We start from the raw sequence: 22,170 nt of genomic DNA on the forward strand, positions 1-22,170 counted from the left end.
AAGGAGGAATGGGCTTCCGACACCTTCAATCTCAATCTTTCAATATTGCTATGTTAACAAAACAAGCTTGGGCTCTTGTCAAAAATCCAGACGCTTTGTTTTGTCGTATTATCAAAGCTAAATACTATCCTAACGGGGATTTTTTATCATCAAGGGTTGGATATAATCCTAGCATGATCTGGCGTAGCATCTGGAATGCGAGAGAGAATCTGTCTCGTGGTTTAATATGGAAAATTGGTAATGGTAGAGCTGTAAAGGTCTGGTCTGATCCATGGTTAAAGGCCGCGCCAAACTTTAAAATCTGCTCGCCCCTTGATCCCGGTTCTGAATTCCTAAGGATTGCTGACCTCAAAATTGATGAGACTGGTGAGTGGAATTTACCTCTTATTTCATCCCTATTTGCTGATGCTGATATATCTGACATACTTGCAACCTATCCGGGTAATCCTGATTATGAGGACCAACTTGTGTGGAATTTCGACAAAAAAGGCCTGTTTACTGTCAAATCGGCATATCGTACTGCTTGGGATTCTGCTTTCGAGGGTGAAGCCGCATCGGATCCACAAACCTGGACAAAAGTTTGGAATATGCCAATTCCGCCAAAAGTTAAAGTGTTTATTTGGCGCCTCTGTTGCAATTTTTTACCACTCAAGGACACCCTCCAAGCCAAAGGCGTCACCATCGACTGCGCCTGTAGTCTTTGCCCTGAGGACATTGAGCACTCAATGCACGTCTTCATCGACTGTGACTATGCTAGGAATTTCTGGGCCCGAATGGCGATCTCCACTCTTGCCTCAAATGCTGATCATTTTACCGAATGGTTTGAGGGCCTCCTTAGCTCTTTACCTTTGCGGGACTCCTCTTTACTTTGCGTAGGCTTATGGGAGCTTTGGCGTCAAAGGAATGCCCGCCTGTGGAACAAACAGCCCCTTCCCAGTCACGTTGCTGCCCCTCTTTGCACCAGTCTCCTTGATCAAGTTCTTTCTATATCAGCAGCCAGACAACATGATCATGGGAAGAGGTCACCTGCTCTTTGGGTTGCACCCCCTAGTGGTGTAAAGAAACTAAATATTGACGCGGGTTGCAACCCGCACGGAATTGCCTTTGGTTTGGGAGGTGTAGTTCGGGGGGAATCAGGTCATTTCATTGAAGCATATGCGGTCAGAAGAACTGGAAATTTCCAGTCAAAGCTTGCTGAAGCCTTGGGTCTCCTTCAAGCACTAACTTTCGTTGAGAATAGAGGCTGGGATCCCCTAGTGATCGAAATGGATGCTGCTGGTGTGGTCGCAGACATTACCGCATCACAAACGGACCACTCGGACTATGGTACCGTGATCAAACAATGTACTGATCTCCTCAAGCGCTGTCATAATGTCTCACTTGTATATGTACATAGAAATGCAAATAGGGTCGCTCACGAGTTAGCTAATTTTGCATTAATCATCGGGTTCGTCTGCTAATTGGCAGCACGCACCTCACTTTATTCTTCAGTTGTTACAACACGATATTCGTTCCAATTCTTAAATAAAGTTTGTTTCGTTTGCCCTCAAAAAAAAAAAAGATGATGATATTTATAATTGTAGATTTAATATGATATATAAACATTTTTTTACATTGTTGAATTATAATGATATTACTATTAATATTAAAGGGAGTTTGCGATAACGAAATGCAACTGCACTAATATATTTAGGCAAAAAAAATATATAATTAAGTCCTTGAACTTTAGATGTTTTAAGGATTAAACCTCTAATCATTTATTTTTCCACATTGCGTCTTTGATCATTGATTCTATTATGGATTAAGTTCTTATTTAACTTTTTTGTCGAGTTTCGACTGCAGCTGTTGACATGGACAAATAAAAATAAGAATTCATTGACTAGGAGAGATAAAAATTAAAAACTAAAACGAAATTATAGAAATTAATTTCCAATATATTCTTTCAAACTTGATTTTTTCATCTCTCATTTTGTGATTTTCAACACTAGAATCGTCAAATCAATCTACTCATCTCCTCGGCTCGACGAAAAATTTAAATAACGGCCAAATTCATAACAAAATCAATGATCAATGGTTCATTGTGAAAAAATAATTAATCAGGAGCTTAATCTTTAAATGATTCAGGAATTTAATTATGCTTTTTATCATAAATATATAGTAAAGTTAAGTATTATTAAATGACTATTTCATTAAATTCAATTTTCTTTCTTGAATTTAGTTTACAAATAGCATACAGCTATATAATTCAATTTATTTAATATAATATATTTTAATTTGATGTTTTAATATTGAGAAATTTTTATAAAATTCTTATACATATTCAATCATATTTTTATATGATAATATTTATTAATAATATACACTCCGTACATTAGCACGGGTCAAAAGCTAATTTAGTTAATTTACGGTTCAGTTCGGTTGGTAATTTAGATCAACCTCAATCCCCGAGGATTTAAAACTGATTTAGAACAAATTAAATTAAATGAGATATGATTTTATATTATGATATTTTGAGTTTTAGAGTTTTTATATTATAATTGTCTACGAGTGTTAATACTTATCCTAAAAAAAACATTAAACACTCAACCCGATTTCAATTCCCATTTTGGAAGTCATTACCAAAAATATCAACCCAAATTGAAATTATAATTGGTAATATTAATTAAGATTTTCCTTTGTTTGGAATTTTTTATTACCAAAATTTGATTTCGATTTTATTAGAATTTTTTTTTGAAACCAAGAGAAACTTTATTAAACTTCAAAACTCATGTCTCTTACAATAGCTTCACCGATCCAACTCGGTTCAGAAAAGGAAAAATAACCATTAGCTAAGGGACCAGCTTATCTCGCCATTGCGTAAGCAAGCTGCATTCACTAATCGAGGAGTAAAATAGATGGAGAAACCCAGTTTTGAAAACAAAATATCCCTATAGTCCTGAACAATGCATCCATACACAAAAGGCCTTCACTATTATTGAGGATACTATTGATAACTCCTTGCGCATCAAATTCAAACATAACCCGCTTCCATCCTTCATTTGCTACCCAAACCAACGCCTTCGTGATTGCCAGTAATTCGATCATATGTGGTTCTGTTATTCCAACAACCTTTGCGCTACAAACTGCTACGGCTTTTCCTTGATCATCCCGCAGCACACATCCCACGCCTCCAGCCATATGTTCACGGAAAACAAACTCGTTCGTATTACATTTTAATGAGCCTGAAGGAGGCGGACACCACCGAGCCTGGGGCCGAGGCGTTGAATCAGCAGCAGGTAGAGCATGAGATTTGTGTAATTTCCATTCCTCGTAATAGCGCAGGGTACTCCTCCAACATACTTCTGGCTGCTGAACATTTCCTTTCCACGTCAGCGAATTCCTTTGCTGCCAAATGGTGTAAAAAACTAGTACGGTTTTAACAAGATCAGCAGTACAGGACGACTCATATATGTCGAAGAACCAATCAGCAGCAGTGCCATATAGACCACTCAGAGCGGTGACTCTGGCCTCATTCCAGCAACCAACTGCAAAATTACATGCTGCGAATACCTCAGACAACATTCAGTTGGAATCGCCATTAATCTGACAGGAACAGACAACATTCAGTTGGAATCGCCATTCTCCTAGAGTGTAGCGAATACCTCAGTGGTAAGCAGCCCGAGCAAAAGTTCCAGAGAAATTGCTTCACCTTTGGAGGTAACATGAGTTGCCAAGCTCTTCGCCAAACCGGAGAATCGACTGAGTTTATACATAAGGCCTCAATTGCTTTATACCCAGATTTTGGAGAATAACTTTCATTTTTAGTATGCATCCAAATCATTCTATCATCCATATCTCGATAAGGGATTACTACATTTAGAATTGCAGCCCTTTCATCAGTCTGGAACTGAGATTCCAATTTACCCCTATTCCAACCTTTGATTCCTCCATGAATAGTTCATTCACTCTTTAATTGCAACTTGCATTATTTAATTGTATATAACTTGAATCCAAAGATCAGTTTTTGTCAATGGGATGGACCGAAGCTTGAACCAAAGGAAGAAGGTTAGAGCTGGTATGCAAGCTTTTCCACTATGCCAAAATGGACCTCCCTCCCTAGGGGTGAGGATGGTCGGGTTCGGTCCAAAAACCGAACCAATCCGAATTGGACCGAACCAAATTACTTCTATTTTTTAGGATCAAACCAAACCAAAATATAATTCGGTTTGGTCTGGACCGAACTAAATTATTTCGGTCCGGTTCGGTTTGGTTCATGTTTGGACCAAACAAAGCATTAGAGACCTACAACTACTTGTACTTTCACTAACTAAACAATTATATAAAGAAAATAATCATATATATAATTAGTTGAGAGAGAAAAAACATGTTTAATTGTTTTTTCTTTTCTATATATAACTAGCTTTACACCCGTGCAATGCACGGATTTCTTTCCATATCTTTATTAATATATTTATTTATAAAAGAAATAGGATAAGGTATCAAAATAGGTCTATGATTTTTAGAGAAATATCAATTTAGACTTTACGTATAAAATAACACTAATATAGGCTTAAGGTTTAAAAAAGTTACCAATTTAGGTATCGATAATAGAACGTCATACGCCATTTATATTACTCTGTTAAGTTCTGATTTCTCTCTCCATGTAACTTAACGGAGTAATACAAATGATGTATCACGTTCCGTCATCGAGATCTAAATTTATACATTTTTTAAACGTAAAACTTATATTAGTGTCATTTTGTAGTGTAGCCTAAATTGATACTTCCCAAATCTATTAACCTATTTTGATATCTTATCCTAAAAAAATTTAATAAAAATATAAATTTAAAAAGTACAAATATTATCCCATATTTATATTAAACTAATGTAATTAAATATAATAAATATTTTATTTTATATTATTGAAATTTTATTGAAAACTCTATTTTAAGTACAAATACTATTTTCATTTGTTCACTATAAGAAATTGAAATTTTGCTATTTGTAATATAGATCAAACTTAGGTATATTTAGTGGCACCCTTTTAGTGGTAAATGAACATCTAGTGTTCAATTTTTTTTAATAGGCTTAAGAGGTCACGGGTTCGAGTCTTAGGAGCGGCTTCTTGCCAAATAAATTGGCAGGGGAAGGCTTGCCCCCAGTACACCCTTTTGATGGGACCCCTCTCCGGATCCTCGCTCAGCGGGGACGCGTAGTGCGACCGGACCGCCCTTTTTTTAGGCTTAAGAGGCTTAATTTATTGTTCAATTTTTTTCATTGAGGTCAGAATTTAGTGTTCAATTTTTATAATAGGCTTAATACATAGCAACTTTCCTGAACTTATTTAAAAGTTTGATGGCCCCTGAATATAAATAATGTCTCATTAGCTTTCTAAACTTGCTTAAACTAATCTATTGACCACCTGAATTTGTTTAAAGTGACATATTGACTAAATTTACTTACGATGATCCAGTTATCCATGAACTTGTTTAAAGTGATATACATTTCAATTTGTCTAAATATGTAAAAAAATTCAAAACTTAAAGGATAAATGTCTAATTCATGATTTTAAGGTTTTAAAATAAACTAACTTTCTGTTTTGTATATTTTGATAGCGTTTTTATAGATCTAGGGACTTAATCGTGACATTTTAACAAAGTTTGAGAGGCTAAGGAGACACCGTATAAATTCAAGGGGCCAATCAAACTTTTTAGACAAGTTCATGAGTAAATGATGTATTAAGCCTTTTAATAATATTGACAGAATCCTTTATTATTTGATTGCACTAATTTTATTTTTTATTTTATTTTTGAACCAACACTAATTTTATTTTCAGATAATATTTTACTAACAATTTTTAAGTAAAATGTAAAGTACTATTTGAATTAAAAAAATTGTTAATACATATAAAAGAAGTTCCGTGCACGAACCAAACGCTGATATTATGATATATTCAAAATAACATCATTATTTGTAGAGTACAATATTTATTATCGGTTATAATTTTCGATCTAATTTATACAATTGAATTTTTTTTTTCAAAACTTGTACAATTAAATTATTATTAATAAAATATTATGATATGGTTGAAAAAAAACAAAATATTATGATATATAATTCAAAATTTTAGTACAAAAAAGAAATTTACACATATTATTAAATAAGACTTTAAAAATTAACCAACACAAGAAGCTTGCAGGAGCATGCTATAGCAAACATTGCAGCATCAGTTATAAAAATATAAGTTCTTCAAATTGACACAGCAAGACACAAGTGTTGCAATTCCCATATCAGTCACCTCTATTCATTTACTCAATCCCATCCTTAATTTTACGTGGTCAAGAAATGCAGGTGAAATTTCCTTAAGGTAAAAAAACACTAAAATTCAAACTGAACTCAACAAACATAAAAAGATAGCTGGATCTAAAAAATCTACAAGATAATTAGATTTAGAAACTTACCGAAAAGCAGTAAACAGCTCTTGTATGCCTAAGTTCACTATGTCCTTTGATTAAGGAAAGGAGGCCAATGGAAGCCAAATAATCACACCTTGCAACATCAATTTACTGCCATGAATAACATAATCTCTCATACAATTCACAAGGAGTACTTACGTGGGACTATCATATTAACATTTTAATCCCATTTTTTCTTTTGATATATATGAAAATTTTCATAATATATAGCTATGTTATCTCCACAGGCCAAAAACGTCCGGAACCCAAATACATTTTTATAACAACTTTCAATTATGGATTATATATTAAAACCATATTGCATACATCTAAGCCAGAAATATATTGCAATTTGCATACATAAAAAAAACCATAAACTACACCTAATATTGGCTATTGCCCAAGAACATATTGAATGCATCTAAGTCAACATACCAAATTCTACCATGATCCTTCGAGCAAAACGATGCAATTGCATTGCGTATGAATTCTGATTGGCATGAATTACAATAAAAGGTGTGGGGTTCACCGAATTTGATGTATATTAATTCTCATTGGCCAAAGTATTATTTCTGATGCACAAGTACTGAAATTTGATTTGAGTAATAGAGAAACGATTCACTTGCATGAAAACTTCTAATAAATCAATGGAAATCGCCTCCACAATCACAATGAATAAAATAGTTACATCAAGAAAATTCTCATCTGATGAGTGACACGGGATATCCATAGCTTCAATTGCTCCGTGGTGAGCTGCGACCAAAATTATCGCATTAGTTCCTGCTTGTAATAGATCATCCTATTTCCCTACCTCTATAATCCGACCTTCCTTAAGAACCTGAAGATACAGAAGACGACGATAACAATTACAACCACCAAACCTTAATCCTGATGTGGAAGATAATATTAGTATATTTATTTTTAGGAAAAGGAAATTCATACCTTAAGATAAGTCACATGTGGAACATTCACTTTTTGACATAAGAAAATACAGCTCCTTAAGTTGATGAAGATTAATATTTTCCTATATATAAATGTGCATTAAACCTTCAACTATTATCACCAACAATTATTGTAGCACAAGGTTTCAATAGAAAGAATCAACAAATTAAGAGAAAATCAGAACTTATTACACTAATAGGAATAAAATGCAACCAAAAGTTTTAGTTTATGCAATTTAGACTTCCTTTTTAAAGTTTCTGCAACCACAACCATAATGCAATCTGCAATTCTAAAAGATAACAAATAAAAGTTCACATAATCAAGTTATACAAAATACCTTACGAAACAGACATGAAACAACAGTAACGACTTTGATTTCGGCTAAATATCAAAAGGGACGAAGATTAGAAGCCAAACAACAATCAACAAAAACAGTGAAAATCTAGATGGAGAATCAGAATAATTTCAGTTGGATATAATTGCATAGACTTTAGGAGAGATTTAGGTTATTGTGGGAACAAAGCCGTGATAATGTTCACTGAAAATGGGTAATAATTCAAAAAAATGATTAGATAAACTGTATTTTTTACTTTTTAATAATTCAAAAAATTGATTTGGATGATAATGAATTCTACGTGAAATCAATTTCTTTTGCAGTGAACCGTTTTAGTATTCTACATGAAATCAATTTCTTCTGCAGAGAATCGTTTTAGTAATAGATTTAAAACATGAATTATTCTAATAAAGCCACATCATTCAAACTTCTATAATTCCGCCACATCAACCAAAGCTTTAAAATTGCGACAAGTGTGTTTTTTGTTCCACACTTTATATATATATATATATAATAGATTAGTTAATTATTTTAAAACCTTAAAATTAAGAGTAATACATATTGTATTTCGGTTGGTTTTGTTCGATTTTAGACCGGACCAAACTGAACCGAAAACCAAACTAGTTTAAAAATTAGGACCGAACCAAACCAAAATATAATTCGGTCTGGTTTGGTTCGGTTTTTTGGTCTTCGGGTTTTTGGTTCGGTTCTGCTCACCCCTACCCCTACCCCTGCCACAATCCACCTCTAGCTTCCTAAATTGTAATATTGATGCGACCCAAGATAAATTTAGATTCTACCGCATGGTGAAGCCTAGATTTCATACTTGGGGACTAATTTTAATCTTGATGTTGAAGAAAAAATTTCAAATTCCAATTCGTTAGGACTGAGCAAAAAAAAAATTTTAGCCTCTAGCACGTTAAAACTTCATTGCTTTGATGTATTGATTAAAATATTAAAAATGTCAAACGTAAAAATAGTAGACATATTAAATTTTACATACGTTCAACACTTATTTATTAAATATTATAACATTTTTTTTTAATTTCTAGTTATACCTTTTCTGTAAAATTTCATAAATTAAAATTTAATAGATAAAAGGGCAATAAGAGTTAAGTGAAAGAGGCAACAATTGAAATGGGATAAATTACACATATGGACACTGAACTTTATCCATTTAATATTATGGCTACTGAACTTCAATTCTTAACAGTATGGTCACTGAACTTTATAATTTTTAACACCGGTGGCCACTCAACGCCTCAAAACGACCGTTGACGGTCTAAAAATAAAAAATTCAAAGCGTTAATGATATTCTAATGAACTTTAATTCTTGAAAATTTTCGTTTTGATATTTTATTAGGAGAGAAAAAATGAATTTTTAGAGAAAGAAAGCTCCAAAAAATGTGCTTTTGAAAAATAAAAAATGTGGTTTCATGATAAATGTCGTTCTTAAACAATTTTAATTCTTGAATATTTTCATTTTGAGATCGTTAACGGACATTTTAAGGAGTTAGTTAAAATTGAGTGGCCACCGGTGTTAAAAAGTGTAAAGTTCAATGACCATACCATTAAGAATTGAAGTTCAGTGACTATAATATTAAAATGGGTAAAGTTGAGTGGCCGTAGATGTAATTTACCCCTTAAAAATGTAATAAGTAAATGGTTAAGTGAAATGGGCCAAATTATATAATTTCTATTTTTTTATACTTTCACGGATTAGATTAGTAGAAACCTAATCTGATTAAACTTTTTTTTTAAATCACCAGCCAAAACGATCAAATTAGATAATTTCTATTTTTTCACTTTCATGGATCAGATCGATAGAAATCCGATATGATCAATTTTTTTTAAAAAAAAAAAAATAATTGGGCACCAGCCGAAACGGCGTCATTTTGGCTGGGCCAATTAAAAAAAAAAGATGTTCCTAGCCCATTTATTAGGTTGGGCACCCTTTCTTTTTTATTAAGATTAATCCCAACGAAGAAGAAACCTTTAGTCGAGCGGTGCCTGTAGATTTGAGAAGTGGGCTATATAGGGTTGATGACCCGCGAAGTCAAACCGGGCCGAATTCATTACACGGGCCCAGTCCATACTTACATCCATGGTCTAAGATGGGATGGGACCCGAATAGAGGAAGCGGGTGAAGTGAGTAACCGCCCCGAATTCCTAAATGGAGCATTAAAACTCCCACTCAAGACAAACGATACCACGTTTGTTGCCACGAAAGCCACGAGAGGGGGCATGACCTAAAAAGGAGTAACCGCCCTCGGAACATGGCCTGGAAGGGGTAACCGCCCTCAGCGGTTACTTAAGAACACTTATAAAAAGCCCTAAGGCCAAATGGGGAAAGGTACATTCACATTTTTCCCACAATACTATTGTCAATTTACCAACCCTCCTACAAAAACTGACTTGATCGTCGGAGAGTTTTTCCGGAGATCCTGTCTCCGGTTCTGTTTTGCAGGTAACCACGGCAGAGATCATCAAATCGGATCCAGCAAATTATCATGTCCCTATCTGAAACTAGGCTTTTAGGAACCCCATGCAACCTCACTACCTCCCCGAAGAACAACTTTGCAATTGTCGTGGCATCATTTGTCTTACAGCACAGGATGAAGTGTGCCATTTTAGAAAACCGGTCAACCACCACAAAGATAGAACCCATACCTCGTTGAGTTCTTAGTAGCCCCAACACAAAGTCCACGGAAAGGTCCTCCCATATTGATTTCGGTACCGGCAACAACATAAGCAAACATGAATTGGTGGCATGCCCTTTAAACGTTTGGCAAACCCATATCTCTCCATAATATAAGACACATCTCTCCTTAGTCTCGACCAATAGTAGCGGGAATTCATAGCTTCAAATGTTTATCTCTACCAATGTGTCCCTCTAAAGTTCCTCCATGAAGATCTCATATCCCCCTCTCTCTCTCTCTCTCTCTCGAATCAATGTGCCTGATAGACACAATTGATTCCCCTTCACGAGATATCTATCAAGCAATTGGTACTCACCATTCCCGGATTGATCTTTGCACTTCTCTCAAATTCTACCAAAGTTTGGATCCTCCCGATAATCCCCCTTGATAATCCTTACCATTGAGATAGTGTTCCCATGTCTTCAAACTCAGACCACCGCATGGAACTCTTTATCATGAGTGGCTCATTTTTGTCTCTACTCACACATTTTCTTACTGAAATATGTCACTGGCCTCTTTTCTTACATCAACACTCCCCCAACTCCTACTCCACTTGCATCACATTCTACTTCAACCAACTTCTCAAATTCTAAAAAAACTAACACCGGAGCCATCCTTAGCTTTTCTTTGATCAATGCAAAACTACCCTTTTGCTCATCCCCACATTTGAAGCCTTTCCCCTTCTTCAAACATTCGGTTAAAGGTGTCATAATAACACTAAAGTTTCAGATGAAACGCCTATAGAAGGTAGGCAAACCATGAAAGCTTCTAATGTCCCCACATTTTTGGGAGTCAGCCACTATCGAACAGCCCTTACTTTCTCTTTATCGACCCGGATACCGTCTACGCTCACCACATACCCAAGGAACACTAGGCTCTATATGAAAAAATCACACTTCTTGGCATTAACATACAATTGATTTTCTCTCAACAAATCTAACACCACTTTCAAATGCTCAACATGGTCTTCCAAGGTCTTGTTATGGATGAGTATGTCATCAAAGTAAACCACCATGAATTTCCCAATCATAGGCCAAAGCACTTGGTTCATGAGCCTCATAAAAGTGCTAGGTGTGTTTGTCATTCTGGAAGGCATCACCAACCACTCATACAACTCATCCCGCATCCGTCTTCCATTTATCCTTGTCTCTGATTCGGATTTGATGATACCCACTCCTCAAGTCAATTTTGGAGAAAACTTTAAAACCACTAAGTTGGTGTAGCATGTCTTCAAGCCTTGGTATAGGAAATTTGTACCGAATAGTGATCTTGTTAATGACCCTACTATCCCCACACATCCACCATGAACCGTATTTCTTTGGTGTTAGCAAAGTTGGAACCGCACATGGGTTCATGATCTCTTTCACGTACCCCATCTTCACCAAATCTTTAACATTTTCTCTCATGATCTCGCTCCCTTTGGGACTCATCTGATAATGATGGAGACTAGGTAGACTAGCCCTTGATACTAGACCAATATGGTGCTGAATTTCTCGTAGGGGTGATAGCCCACGAGGTAACTCTTTCGGAAAGAGGTCATCATATTATTCTAACATTCGGCCCACTTATTCCGACACTTCTTTCTCTTCTTCCTCACCTGGTGACTTTTCGCTCGCTTACACCATTACCACATAAACCGTTTGGCTTTCCTCACACTTGTTGATAAACGCCTTGTGATTTGGACAAACAATCAACGTAGCCTTCTTTTTAGCTTTTAATTCTCCTATCAAAGGTGTGAGCACATACCAAACATCATCCTTCATAAACCGATATGCGTTCCTCCTCTCGGCATATATATATATATATATATATATATATATATATATATAACATATGAGCATTAATTGTTTAGAAAACTTGTTTAGTATATTATTTTAATTTATTTAGTTTGGTGAATATAAATATATTTTTTTTACAAAAAGCAAAGAATAATAAGAAAAAGTCCATCTATAATTTTATTTATTTATTTATTTTATACGAGGATCGTGTAAATTTGGTAAATGTAATAAAGAGTATGTACATTTTATGGTGATGGTATCATTTTATAAATTTTCGCTAATAATAACTATATAAAAAAAGATAATATACATTTTTAGTGGCTGTATTTATTTAAAAATTCAATTTTTTTTACTTCGAAAAAGTTCTGTTTATCTCCAACTTACTTAAAACGGTCAATTAAAAAATTAATCTTTTTTATTTCGAAAAAATTCTATTTATCTCGAACTTATTTAAAACGGTCAATTAACTTTCAGCTTTCTAGATTTTTTAAGATTTTTTTAATGTATTAGCTCAAAAACTTGCTTAAATTATACGGACTTCAACTTGTTAAAATCTATTCTTATTCCATCCTATGAATTTTTATCCATTAATAGACCATTTTAAACAAAACTACTTGAGAAATTACATACCCCTTTAAGGTGTCTATATCTGCCACAATTAGTGCAGGCAATATGAAGACCCTCGTACTCCACACGAAAAGCTTCATCATTAATTTCAAAATTTGCAATTAAAAGACTCGTGAGGTCTATTTCAATGCATACACGAGCAAATCGACTACGAGAAGCCTCCGTTGTGTTTTTATCAACTTTGATTGCTTTACCAATGGTGTTACCAATTGCCATGAGGAGGTCATCGTTATAGTATTGCATTGGGAGTGAAGGGAAACAAACTCAACCCATTATGGAATTAACAGTTACATCAGAAACCACAAATTCCAGGGACCATGTTCTAACAGTTGAATAATGTCCTTGAACCATCCAAGCCCTCCACGAACAACACGCTCCCGATCGGCCATACTATCAAAGGTAACCAAGTAGAAACCAAAACCCAAATCCATTAAATCAAAATCACTCATAATTTTCCAGAATTCATGCATTTTCTTATCAAGTGCAACATATCAAACATTTTTACATAGAAGAAATAATCAGAGCCTTTTTCCATGGTTGCGATAGGTGTTATGCAAAATCCTTCGTTATAGGTATTTTTGGTCTTAAACGATTATTATCCACAAAACCGGCCGAAATTAGTAAACGCATGTAGATCCTGAAGAATATGTTCTTCAGGGATATCCATAACCTCATCTGTAACTTCTCGATAGGATCTACGGTTACAATAAGAAGGAATACACGAGGAGCCACCATAGTCCAGAGGATCAGACGATCGGAAGGGAGGGGGAGAAGAAGCGTCCTAAAAAGACATAAGGAAACCCTAGCAGAGCTCTAGTAGTACCAATTAACTCTCTAAAGGATATTTATTAGCCTTTTAATTTTTTTTGAAGTAATTTATTCTCTATAAACTTGTTTAAAGTGTATGTGTCAACTTCTCTAAAATCTCTTTTTACTTCACCGCGTGGATTTTAGGAAGTTAATAGCATAATTTAAATAAATTCAGGAGTAAATTGAACATTTTAAAAATATGTGAGGACAATTGACTTTTTGAACAAATATACGGACCAGAATATATTAAGCCAAAAAAATGTGTTATATAGATATAAAATCGTACGATCATTAATTATTTAGAAAACTTGTCTAGTATATTAATTTAATTTATTTAGTTCGGTCAATATATATAAATAATTTTTTTACAAAAAGCAAAAAATGATAAGAAAAAGTCTATTTATATCTTGCATAGTTATTCAGTTAAATCAATATACGGTGTGACAATTTTATTTATTTATTTTATACAAGGATTGTGTAAATTTGGTAAATATGATAAAGAGTATGTACATTTTGTGGTAATGGTATTGTTTTATAAATTTTCGTTAATAATAATTATAAAAAATAAAAAATAGATAATCTATATTTTTAGTGTCTGTATTTATTTAAAAAATCAATCTTTTTTACTTCAAAAAAGTTCTGTTTATCTCAAACTTACTTAAAATGATCAATTAAAACATCAATCTTTTTTTTATTTCGAAAAAGCTCTATTTATCTCGAACTTACTTAAAACGGTCAATTAACTTTGAGTTTTCTATATTTTTTAAGATTTACTTAAAACGATCGAACTTACTTAAAACAGTCAGACTTACTTAAAATAGTGAATTAACTTTTAGCTTTCTGGATTTTTTTTAATGGATTAGCTCAAAAGCTTGCTTAAATTGTACCGATTTCAACTATCATATGGATTTTTAGCCGTTAATAGACCATTGAACAATTTCAGGGGTATATTGAATATTTTAAAACTATAGGGGGAGAATTGAATTTTTGGACAAAAACAAGGTAGTAGGAATGTACTAAGCCAAAAAATGCATTTTAGTTTTCATCACAATCACAACTCGCGTAAGATTTAACTCATAAATAAAATCACTAAAAAAACTTAGACCTTTTAGGCTTTAGTTAGACAATTACGTTTTGATAAGGAACAAAACACATTACAAATTGTAATATATATTTCATTGTTTGAAGTTTTTTTTCCTAGTTTATGTTTTCCGACCACGAATACCATCTATTATTTATGAATCTCGACAATAACTCATGTTTGTTTTTCGTTATAAATATTTTAAACTCATATGGAGTATGTTATAAGATTTTTTTTTCCTAGCTACTTGTTCTATGCATGTATGATGAATTTAGTTAAACCTCGTTAGAAGCTCGATAAAAGCTCAGCTCGGTCAGATTCGGTCAAAACTCGTCAAAGCTTGATTCAAGAGGGTTCGGCTTGAGATATTAGCGAGCCAATACCGAGCCTACACAGGGTTCGGCTCGGCTCGTTTACACCCCTAGGCTATACTATCAAAGGTAACTAAATCGAAACCAAAATCCAAATCCATTAAATCAAAATCACTCATAGTTTTCTAGAGTTCATGGATTTTCTTATCAAGTGCAACATACCCAACATTTTTACCCATAACCTTAATAATCAGAACCTTTTTCCATGGTTGCAATAGGTGTTATGCAAAATCCTTCGTTATAGAGATTTTTGGTCTTAAACGATTATTATTCACAAAACCGGCCAAAATTAGTAAACGACTGCAAATCCTGAAAAATATATTCTTCAGGGATATCCATAACCTCACCTGTAACATCTCGATAGGATATAGGGCTACGATCAGAAGGAATACAAGGGGAGCCACCACGGTCCAGAAGATCAAACGATCAGAAAGGGGGAGGGGAAGAAGAAGCATCCTGAAAAGACATCAGGAAACCCTAACAGAGTTGTATTAGTACCAATTAACTCTCTAAAGGGTATTTATTAGCTTTTGAACTTTTTTTTGAAGTAATTTGTTCTTTATAAACTTGTTTAAAGTGATGTGTCAACTTTTCTAAAATCTCTTTTTACTTCACCACGTGGAGTTTAGGAAGTTAATATGCCAATTTAAATAAATTCAAGAGTAAATTAAACATTTTAAAAATATGTGAGTTTCAGTTAATATAAATAAATTTTTTTTTACAAAAAGCAGAAAATGATAAAAAAAAGTCCATCTATATCTTGAATATTTATTTCGTTAAATCAATATAGCGTGTGATAATTTTATTTATTTATTTATTTATTTTCTACGACGGTAGTGTAAATTTGGTAAATATGGTAAAAAGTATGTAATTTTGTGGTGATGGTATCATTTTATAATTTTCGCTAATAATAATTATATAAAAAAATAAGATAGTGCCTATATTTATTTAAAAAATCAATCTTAGTGTTGTTTATCTCCAACTTATTTAAAACGGTCAATTAAAAAAGGTGTTGTTAAACCCAACCCCAAATTCCCACCCCTAGCTCCGTGAAAGGACGAAAATACCCTTTCATGGGTTTTGGGGAGGGGAATTTCTATTTTTTTTGCCAATTCGACACGCGGGCGTGTGGATATCACGCCTCACCGCGTGGTCGGACGTGATAGCCCCACGCCTCACCGCAAGGTCGGGCAGTTGGCTATCACGTCCGACCACGCGGTGAAGCGTGTGTATATCATTTCCGACCACGCGGTGAGGCGTGATATCCACACGTCCGCGTGTCGGATTGGCAAAAAAATAGCTTTTTAACCCCGTAAATAGTTCGTTAAACTCGTAAATAGTTCGTTAAACCCGTAAATAGGCCGTTAAACCCGTAACTACATAATTGTACTTAACAAATAAAATTTAAAAACATAAAAATTAAAATAAACATTAATAAACATAAACATTTATAAACGTAAAAGAGTAAATATAATATCTACAACAAAAAGTGTTAAAATGTATGAATTTCTACAACAAAAATTCAGCTCGTCCGACGCCACGCATCCATAAACTCATCCATCTCCCTCTTAATGCGTGGAACATCCTCGTCAGATCGATGGGTAGCCGATAGTTGGATGACACGCCACAACCAGCTAACCCACTGCAAAAAAAAAATATTAACAATTAAACACATATAAACTAATACTAAGTAATAATATTAAATAATAATAAACTTACAAATTCGCTGTTGGCGCGAGCATGCTGTACCGGTCCAGCCTGTGGTACATGAAGGAGATGGGGATGCGAATGTCGCCTATACCAGTCCATATAAGCAGGATCACAGGCAGTGGGATCGTATCCAACTGGTCGGCATCTCCTCCGATCAATGCCCCGAGCCAATGGAAATCTCCGCCAGGTATCCTCAACTGTGACTAAGGAATGCGTGAGCTTATACGCTATAGATCTCCATGGTCGTACTGCTTTATCAGGTCTAATACGCTCAGCTGGGATAGGCTGAGTATATCCGACCTGTCGCAACGCTCGATCGGGCATATACGGCTCGACGATGTCTCTACACCGTATCCAACCGGCGTAGGACACTCGAAGCCGATCATCATCGGGGACAGGACCATAAGGCAACCACGTCACCTGAAAAAAAGTAATACTCAATAAAAAAATAATAATATACTATAAATAATACTTAAATTAATTCTAAAATTTTATAAAATACCTCTGCCATCGTCATACGGTCCACCTGCCTGCGAAAGGTATCTAGTCGGGCGGTCGTCTTGCCTGGTACCCCCGACCTCCCATCTCAGTGCACGGGCATGGTCAGCTGGGATCAAGTGAGCTCCTCTATGCGGCCGGAACACCGGAAAATACTCGTATATCCATGCCTGCAGTAGGGTCAAACATCCGCATATACCTGAACAGTCTCCTCTGCTCGCTATCCCCAACTGCCGGTACAACATGGCTAGTGTAGCAGACCCCCATGATAGTCCAGCTGCCCCGCTGACACCGTTGTAAACCTCAGCAAGATGGGCCGGCCTAATCCTATCTCCACTCTTGTCAACAAACAAAGTGGATCCAAGCATAAGCCACATCCACGATGTGGCCCGAGTAGCGTCATTCCTACCCTCGGTGAGAAGCCCCTATACAGCCCCAACAAATACACCTCCACCACCCCATAAATGTCGGGTCGGCAACATAAGCTCAGCCTGACTCACCCCAAACATTATCATGCACATGACATGAAGCCCGTCAGTAGGGGGAGACTCGGACACCATCGGACCGTCGATCGGGATCCGAAAAATCTGCCACACATCATGCAGCTAGATAGTCATCTCCCCGAACGACATGTGGAAGGAGTTCGTATCGGGCTGCCATCGCTCCACGAACGCAGTTAACAGCGGAGTGTCGAGGTTCTTAAACATAGCATGTGGAAGGTGAGACAAACCAGTCCTCTCGATCATCTCCCTCAGCTGTAAAATGACACATATACAATTTATACAATTACTGAATGTTTTTTATGTTTATAGTTAAAAATACAAATTACATTAAATGTTGACACACTATATTATTCTTACCTCGGGTGACGCACCAGAAAACCACTGACACAAATCTCGGCATGCTGATGATCTGTTGTAGCATGTCAGAAACGACCGAATCTCTCCTCCCAACATCCGTGAGGTAACATGTCCTAGAAAACTAGGAATCACGGAACCATCAACGGAACCACCATCAACCGATGCAGTAACTAGCCAACTCTCGTCCTCACTAGCTTTGGGACGTTTGCTTGTCCCTGAAAATTATAAAATTATATTAAAATATCCTAAAAAATACTAAATTATACTAAAATAATAAATTATACTAAAATAATAAATTATACTAAAATTATACTAAATTATACTATAATTATAAAATTATAATAAATTATACTAAAATATACTAAATTATACTAAAATACTAAAATATACTAAAATTATACTAAAATATACCTAAATTATACTAAAATATACTAAATTATACTAAAATATACTAAAATATACCTAAATTATACTAAAATAATAAATTATACTAAAATATATTAAAATATACTAAAATTATACTAAACTTATACTAAATTATACTAAAATATACTAAAATTATACTAAAATATACCTAAAATATACTAAAATTATACTAAAATAATAAATTATACTAAAATATACTAAATTATACTAAAATATACTAAAATTATACTAAAATATACTAAAATATACTAAAATTATACTAAATTATACCTAAATTATACTAAAGTTATATTAAAATTATAAACATACTAAAATATACTAATATACTAAAATTGTACTAAAATTATACTAAAATTATAAAAAATACATGTACTCGCAAAACGACCTCCTACGCGCTGGGTCGGCCGTCTCCCCGGGGTCGGCTGCTCATCGCTCTCCTCAACCTCGCGATCATGTGCAACTGCAGACTGTCGCACTGCCCGAGCTGCCATATCCAGGTAGTCCTGAAAAGAATCGCTATCAGGCTCTCTGTCATCAAAATCGGTCGCCCCCTCCGATCCATCAATATCGGGCTGCTCCACAATCGATCCCCTCCTCAACTGGTCCGTCGCAGCCCCTCTCCGCCTACGACGGGAAATATCAATACCACACAATCTCGTATGCCGTGGTGTATCATCATCGCCGTCCATATCTAGACGACGACCAGATGACGGGATGGATTTCCCACCCCTAGTAGGCCGCTCCGTCTACAAAAAAAAATTACACTAAATTAATAAAATTGTAAATAATGTAAATTATACTAAATTTATAAAATTATGCTAAAATACTACTAAATTAATACAATTGATAATAATAAATTACACTAAATTAATAAAATTATAATAAATTATACTAAAGTTATACTCAATTTATACTAAATTATACTAAATTTATAAAATTACCCTAAATTAATAAAATTGTAAAAATCATGCTAATACTATACTAAATTTATACTAAAATTAAACTAAAATTATAAAATTACACTAAATAACTAAAATTTTAAATAATATAAATTTTTATAAAAAAACAACGTGGACGTAAGGGAATCACGCCCGAACCACTGGTCGGGCGTATGAACATCACGCCATATCAGTGGTTCGGGCGTATGAGTATCACGCCCTACCACTGGTGCGGGCATGTGGCTATCACGCCCGCACCACTAGTCGGGCGTGATACTCATACGTCCGAACCGCAGATCGGGCGTGATTCTCATACGACCGACTGCGATTCCGGCAAATTTATAAAAGCCACCAACAGATTCAATTCGATCTAAAAATCAACGAAATAAATCGATAAATCTTACCATTTTAGCTTTTCCTTTACAGTTTCTGTCACCATCCATGATTCAGTTCACTAATTTGTCCGGATTTGAGCAAAAATCGTATAGGGTTCTTGAGAGGTTTTGGGTTTTTTCAAATTTAGTGCAAAGGGTAGTTCGGTCTATTCCCGGGGCTAGAAGTATAAATTAGTGGTTGGGTTTAGTAACCCACTTAAAAAATCAATCTTTTTTATTTCGAAAAAGCTCTATTTATCTCGAACTTACTTAATACGGTTAATTAACTTTGAGCTTTCTATATTTTTTAAGATTTACTTAAAACGGTGAATTAACTTTTAGCTTTCTAGAATTTTTTTAAATTTATTAGCTTAAAAACTTGCTTAAATTAGACGGATTTCAACTATCATATGGATTTTTAGCTATTAATAGACTATTTTAAACAATTTCAGGAGTGTATTGAATATTTTAAAACTATAGGGGAGAATAGAATTTTTGGAAAAAACAAGGTAGTATGAATGTAGTATGCCATAAAAAATGCATTTTAGTTGTCAGCTTAAATACCCTAGCGTTCCCCACAGAGATAACTTTGATTTGTTAGCTTTTCTTTCCATCGAATGGAGAAGAATCGAACCTGCAGGATCTGCTGCAGAAGTTTTTCCAATGGAAAAGCCATGGGAGGCCACATGAGATCCCATCTAGCTAAACTTCCTCTTCCTCCTAAATCTCAACATCAACAACCACAACAACAACAAGTTCGCTACCCTAATTCTCTATCATCATCTTCTTCTTCCTCCCTCCACTTCCCTCCATCCCCAAATCGTGTTCAATCTTACCGATCTGTGAATCATGATCTTGGAGAAAGTGATACTGAGTCTCCCAGGAGCATGACTCGTCGAAGATCCAAACGACACCGAAAATCTGTCGAGAAAGTAGCGGAATCAGTTGTGAAAGTGGTGGAATCGTCTGCAGAACAGGTAAGTTCTGTATCTGATGAAATTTTTACTGAAGAAGATGCTGCTTTGTGTCTTCTAATGCTTTTCAAGGAAGATAAAAACAAACAAAAGTTAAAGCAAAAGGAAAATGAGTTCATCCGAGGGACTGATCATGATCATCAGATTGAGGATGAAATTGCCGAGGAGGAGGAGGATGAAGATGAATCGTTTGGTGAAATGGCTCTTAGATCTAAATCTAATGGAAAATATAAGTGCGAAACATGTAAAAAGGTGTTTCGATCTTATCAAGCACTAGGTGGACACAAAGCAAGTCATAAGAAGATCAAGAAGGACGATGATTACGACGGAAATGGAAACGGAAGTAGGTCCGCCGGAGGATGCAGCGGCGGAGGCGGCGGCAGTGGTGGTGCTAGCAGCAGCGTATTTATTGATCATAGAATCTATAAATGCCCATTCTGTGAGAAGGTGTTTGATTCAGGCCAAGCACTTGGTGGGCACAAAAAGGTGCACTTTTCTTACTTAGGCAATAATTTTAATAAAATTACAGCTAAATCTAAGTCCGGTGATAATCTGTTGGATCTCAATTTACCCGCTCCGGAAGAAGATGATGAAGACGGTGATGATGAACTTGAGTTAAGTCAAGTATATCAGCAGCAGAGAAATGGGTAAAGGAAGTAGAAAGTTGAGAATTAGTGAATTAAAGTTAGCTTTGTCCAATGGTTTTTTGTGCATAAATCTGTTGACTTCTGAAATTTAGTTTTGAATCACAGTTTGAAACAATAATGTATTAGAATTTGAATTTGTATTCTCAAGGACTCTGATATGCATTCATACTCTTGAGAAACTGTTATTTGCACCAGTAAATGGAGATAAGAAGGTATTAATTGGCTTGATTTTGTTTGATATCAGCATTAATTTTAATTAAGAGTAACTTTGCAGTTTCATATGGTAATTTTTTTTGTTGAAGAATTCATACGGTAATTAAAGAAAGTCAAAAGGCATTATCAGATTCTTTTGGTGAACATCAGACTATTATCATTTTGATTTTGGTGGAAACAGCTCTTGAATATTTGTTTCAATTTATTAAATTTCTAATCTTTAATTGAATAGAAAATTTAGCTTTTTAGCATAAAAATTGGTTCGAAATTTACATTTTTAAGCATTAGAAATTGATTTTTTATACGTGTAGCTTAATTACAGAAGACCTGTAAAAAAATTATAATTAAAAATAAAATAATTTTTTGAAGTAAAAGATGAATTACACAATCAACTACAAATTCCCTATTCTTTTTTTTTACCTTAAATATACATTGAAACTTTCCTTGATTTTGA

At 34.7% G+C, this 22,170-nt stretch overlaps 1 protein-coding gene across 1 annotated transcript; it reads left to right on the top strand.

Annotated features, from left to right (window-relative positions):
* Positions 1-20,484: 20,484 nt before the first annotated feature.
* On the top strand, positions 20,485-21,731 carry LOC136227032 (zinc finger protein ZAT9). The gene has a single exon (XM_066015786.1). It carries the CDS (start codon positions 20,500-20,502, stop codon positions 21,505-21,507), a length of 1,008 nt encoding a protein of 335 aa, XP_065871858.1. The 5' UTR covers positions 20,485-20,499; the 3' UTR covers positions 21,508-21,731.
* Positions 21,732-22,170: the final 439 nt, after the last annotated feature.

This window comes from Euphorbia lathyris, chromosome 1 (genome assembly GCF_963576675.1).
Source record: "Euphorbia lathyris chromosome 1, ddEupLath1.1, whole genome shotgun sequence".
Classification (NCBI taxonomy): Eukaryota; Viridiplantae; Streptophyta; class Magnoliopsida; order Malpighiales; family Euphorbiaceae; genus Euphorbia; species Euphorbia lathyris.

Bases quoted from the DNA above. Each gene is read 5' to 3' on its own strand.
- LOC136227032 (XM_066015786.1), top strand. From the start codon at position 20,500: ATGGAGAAGAATCGAACCTGCAGGATCTGCTGCAGAAGTTTTTCCAAT.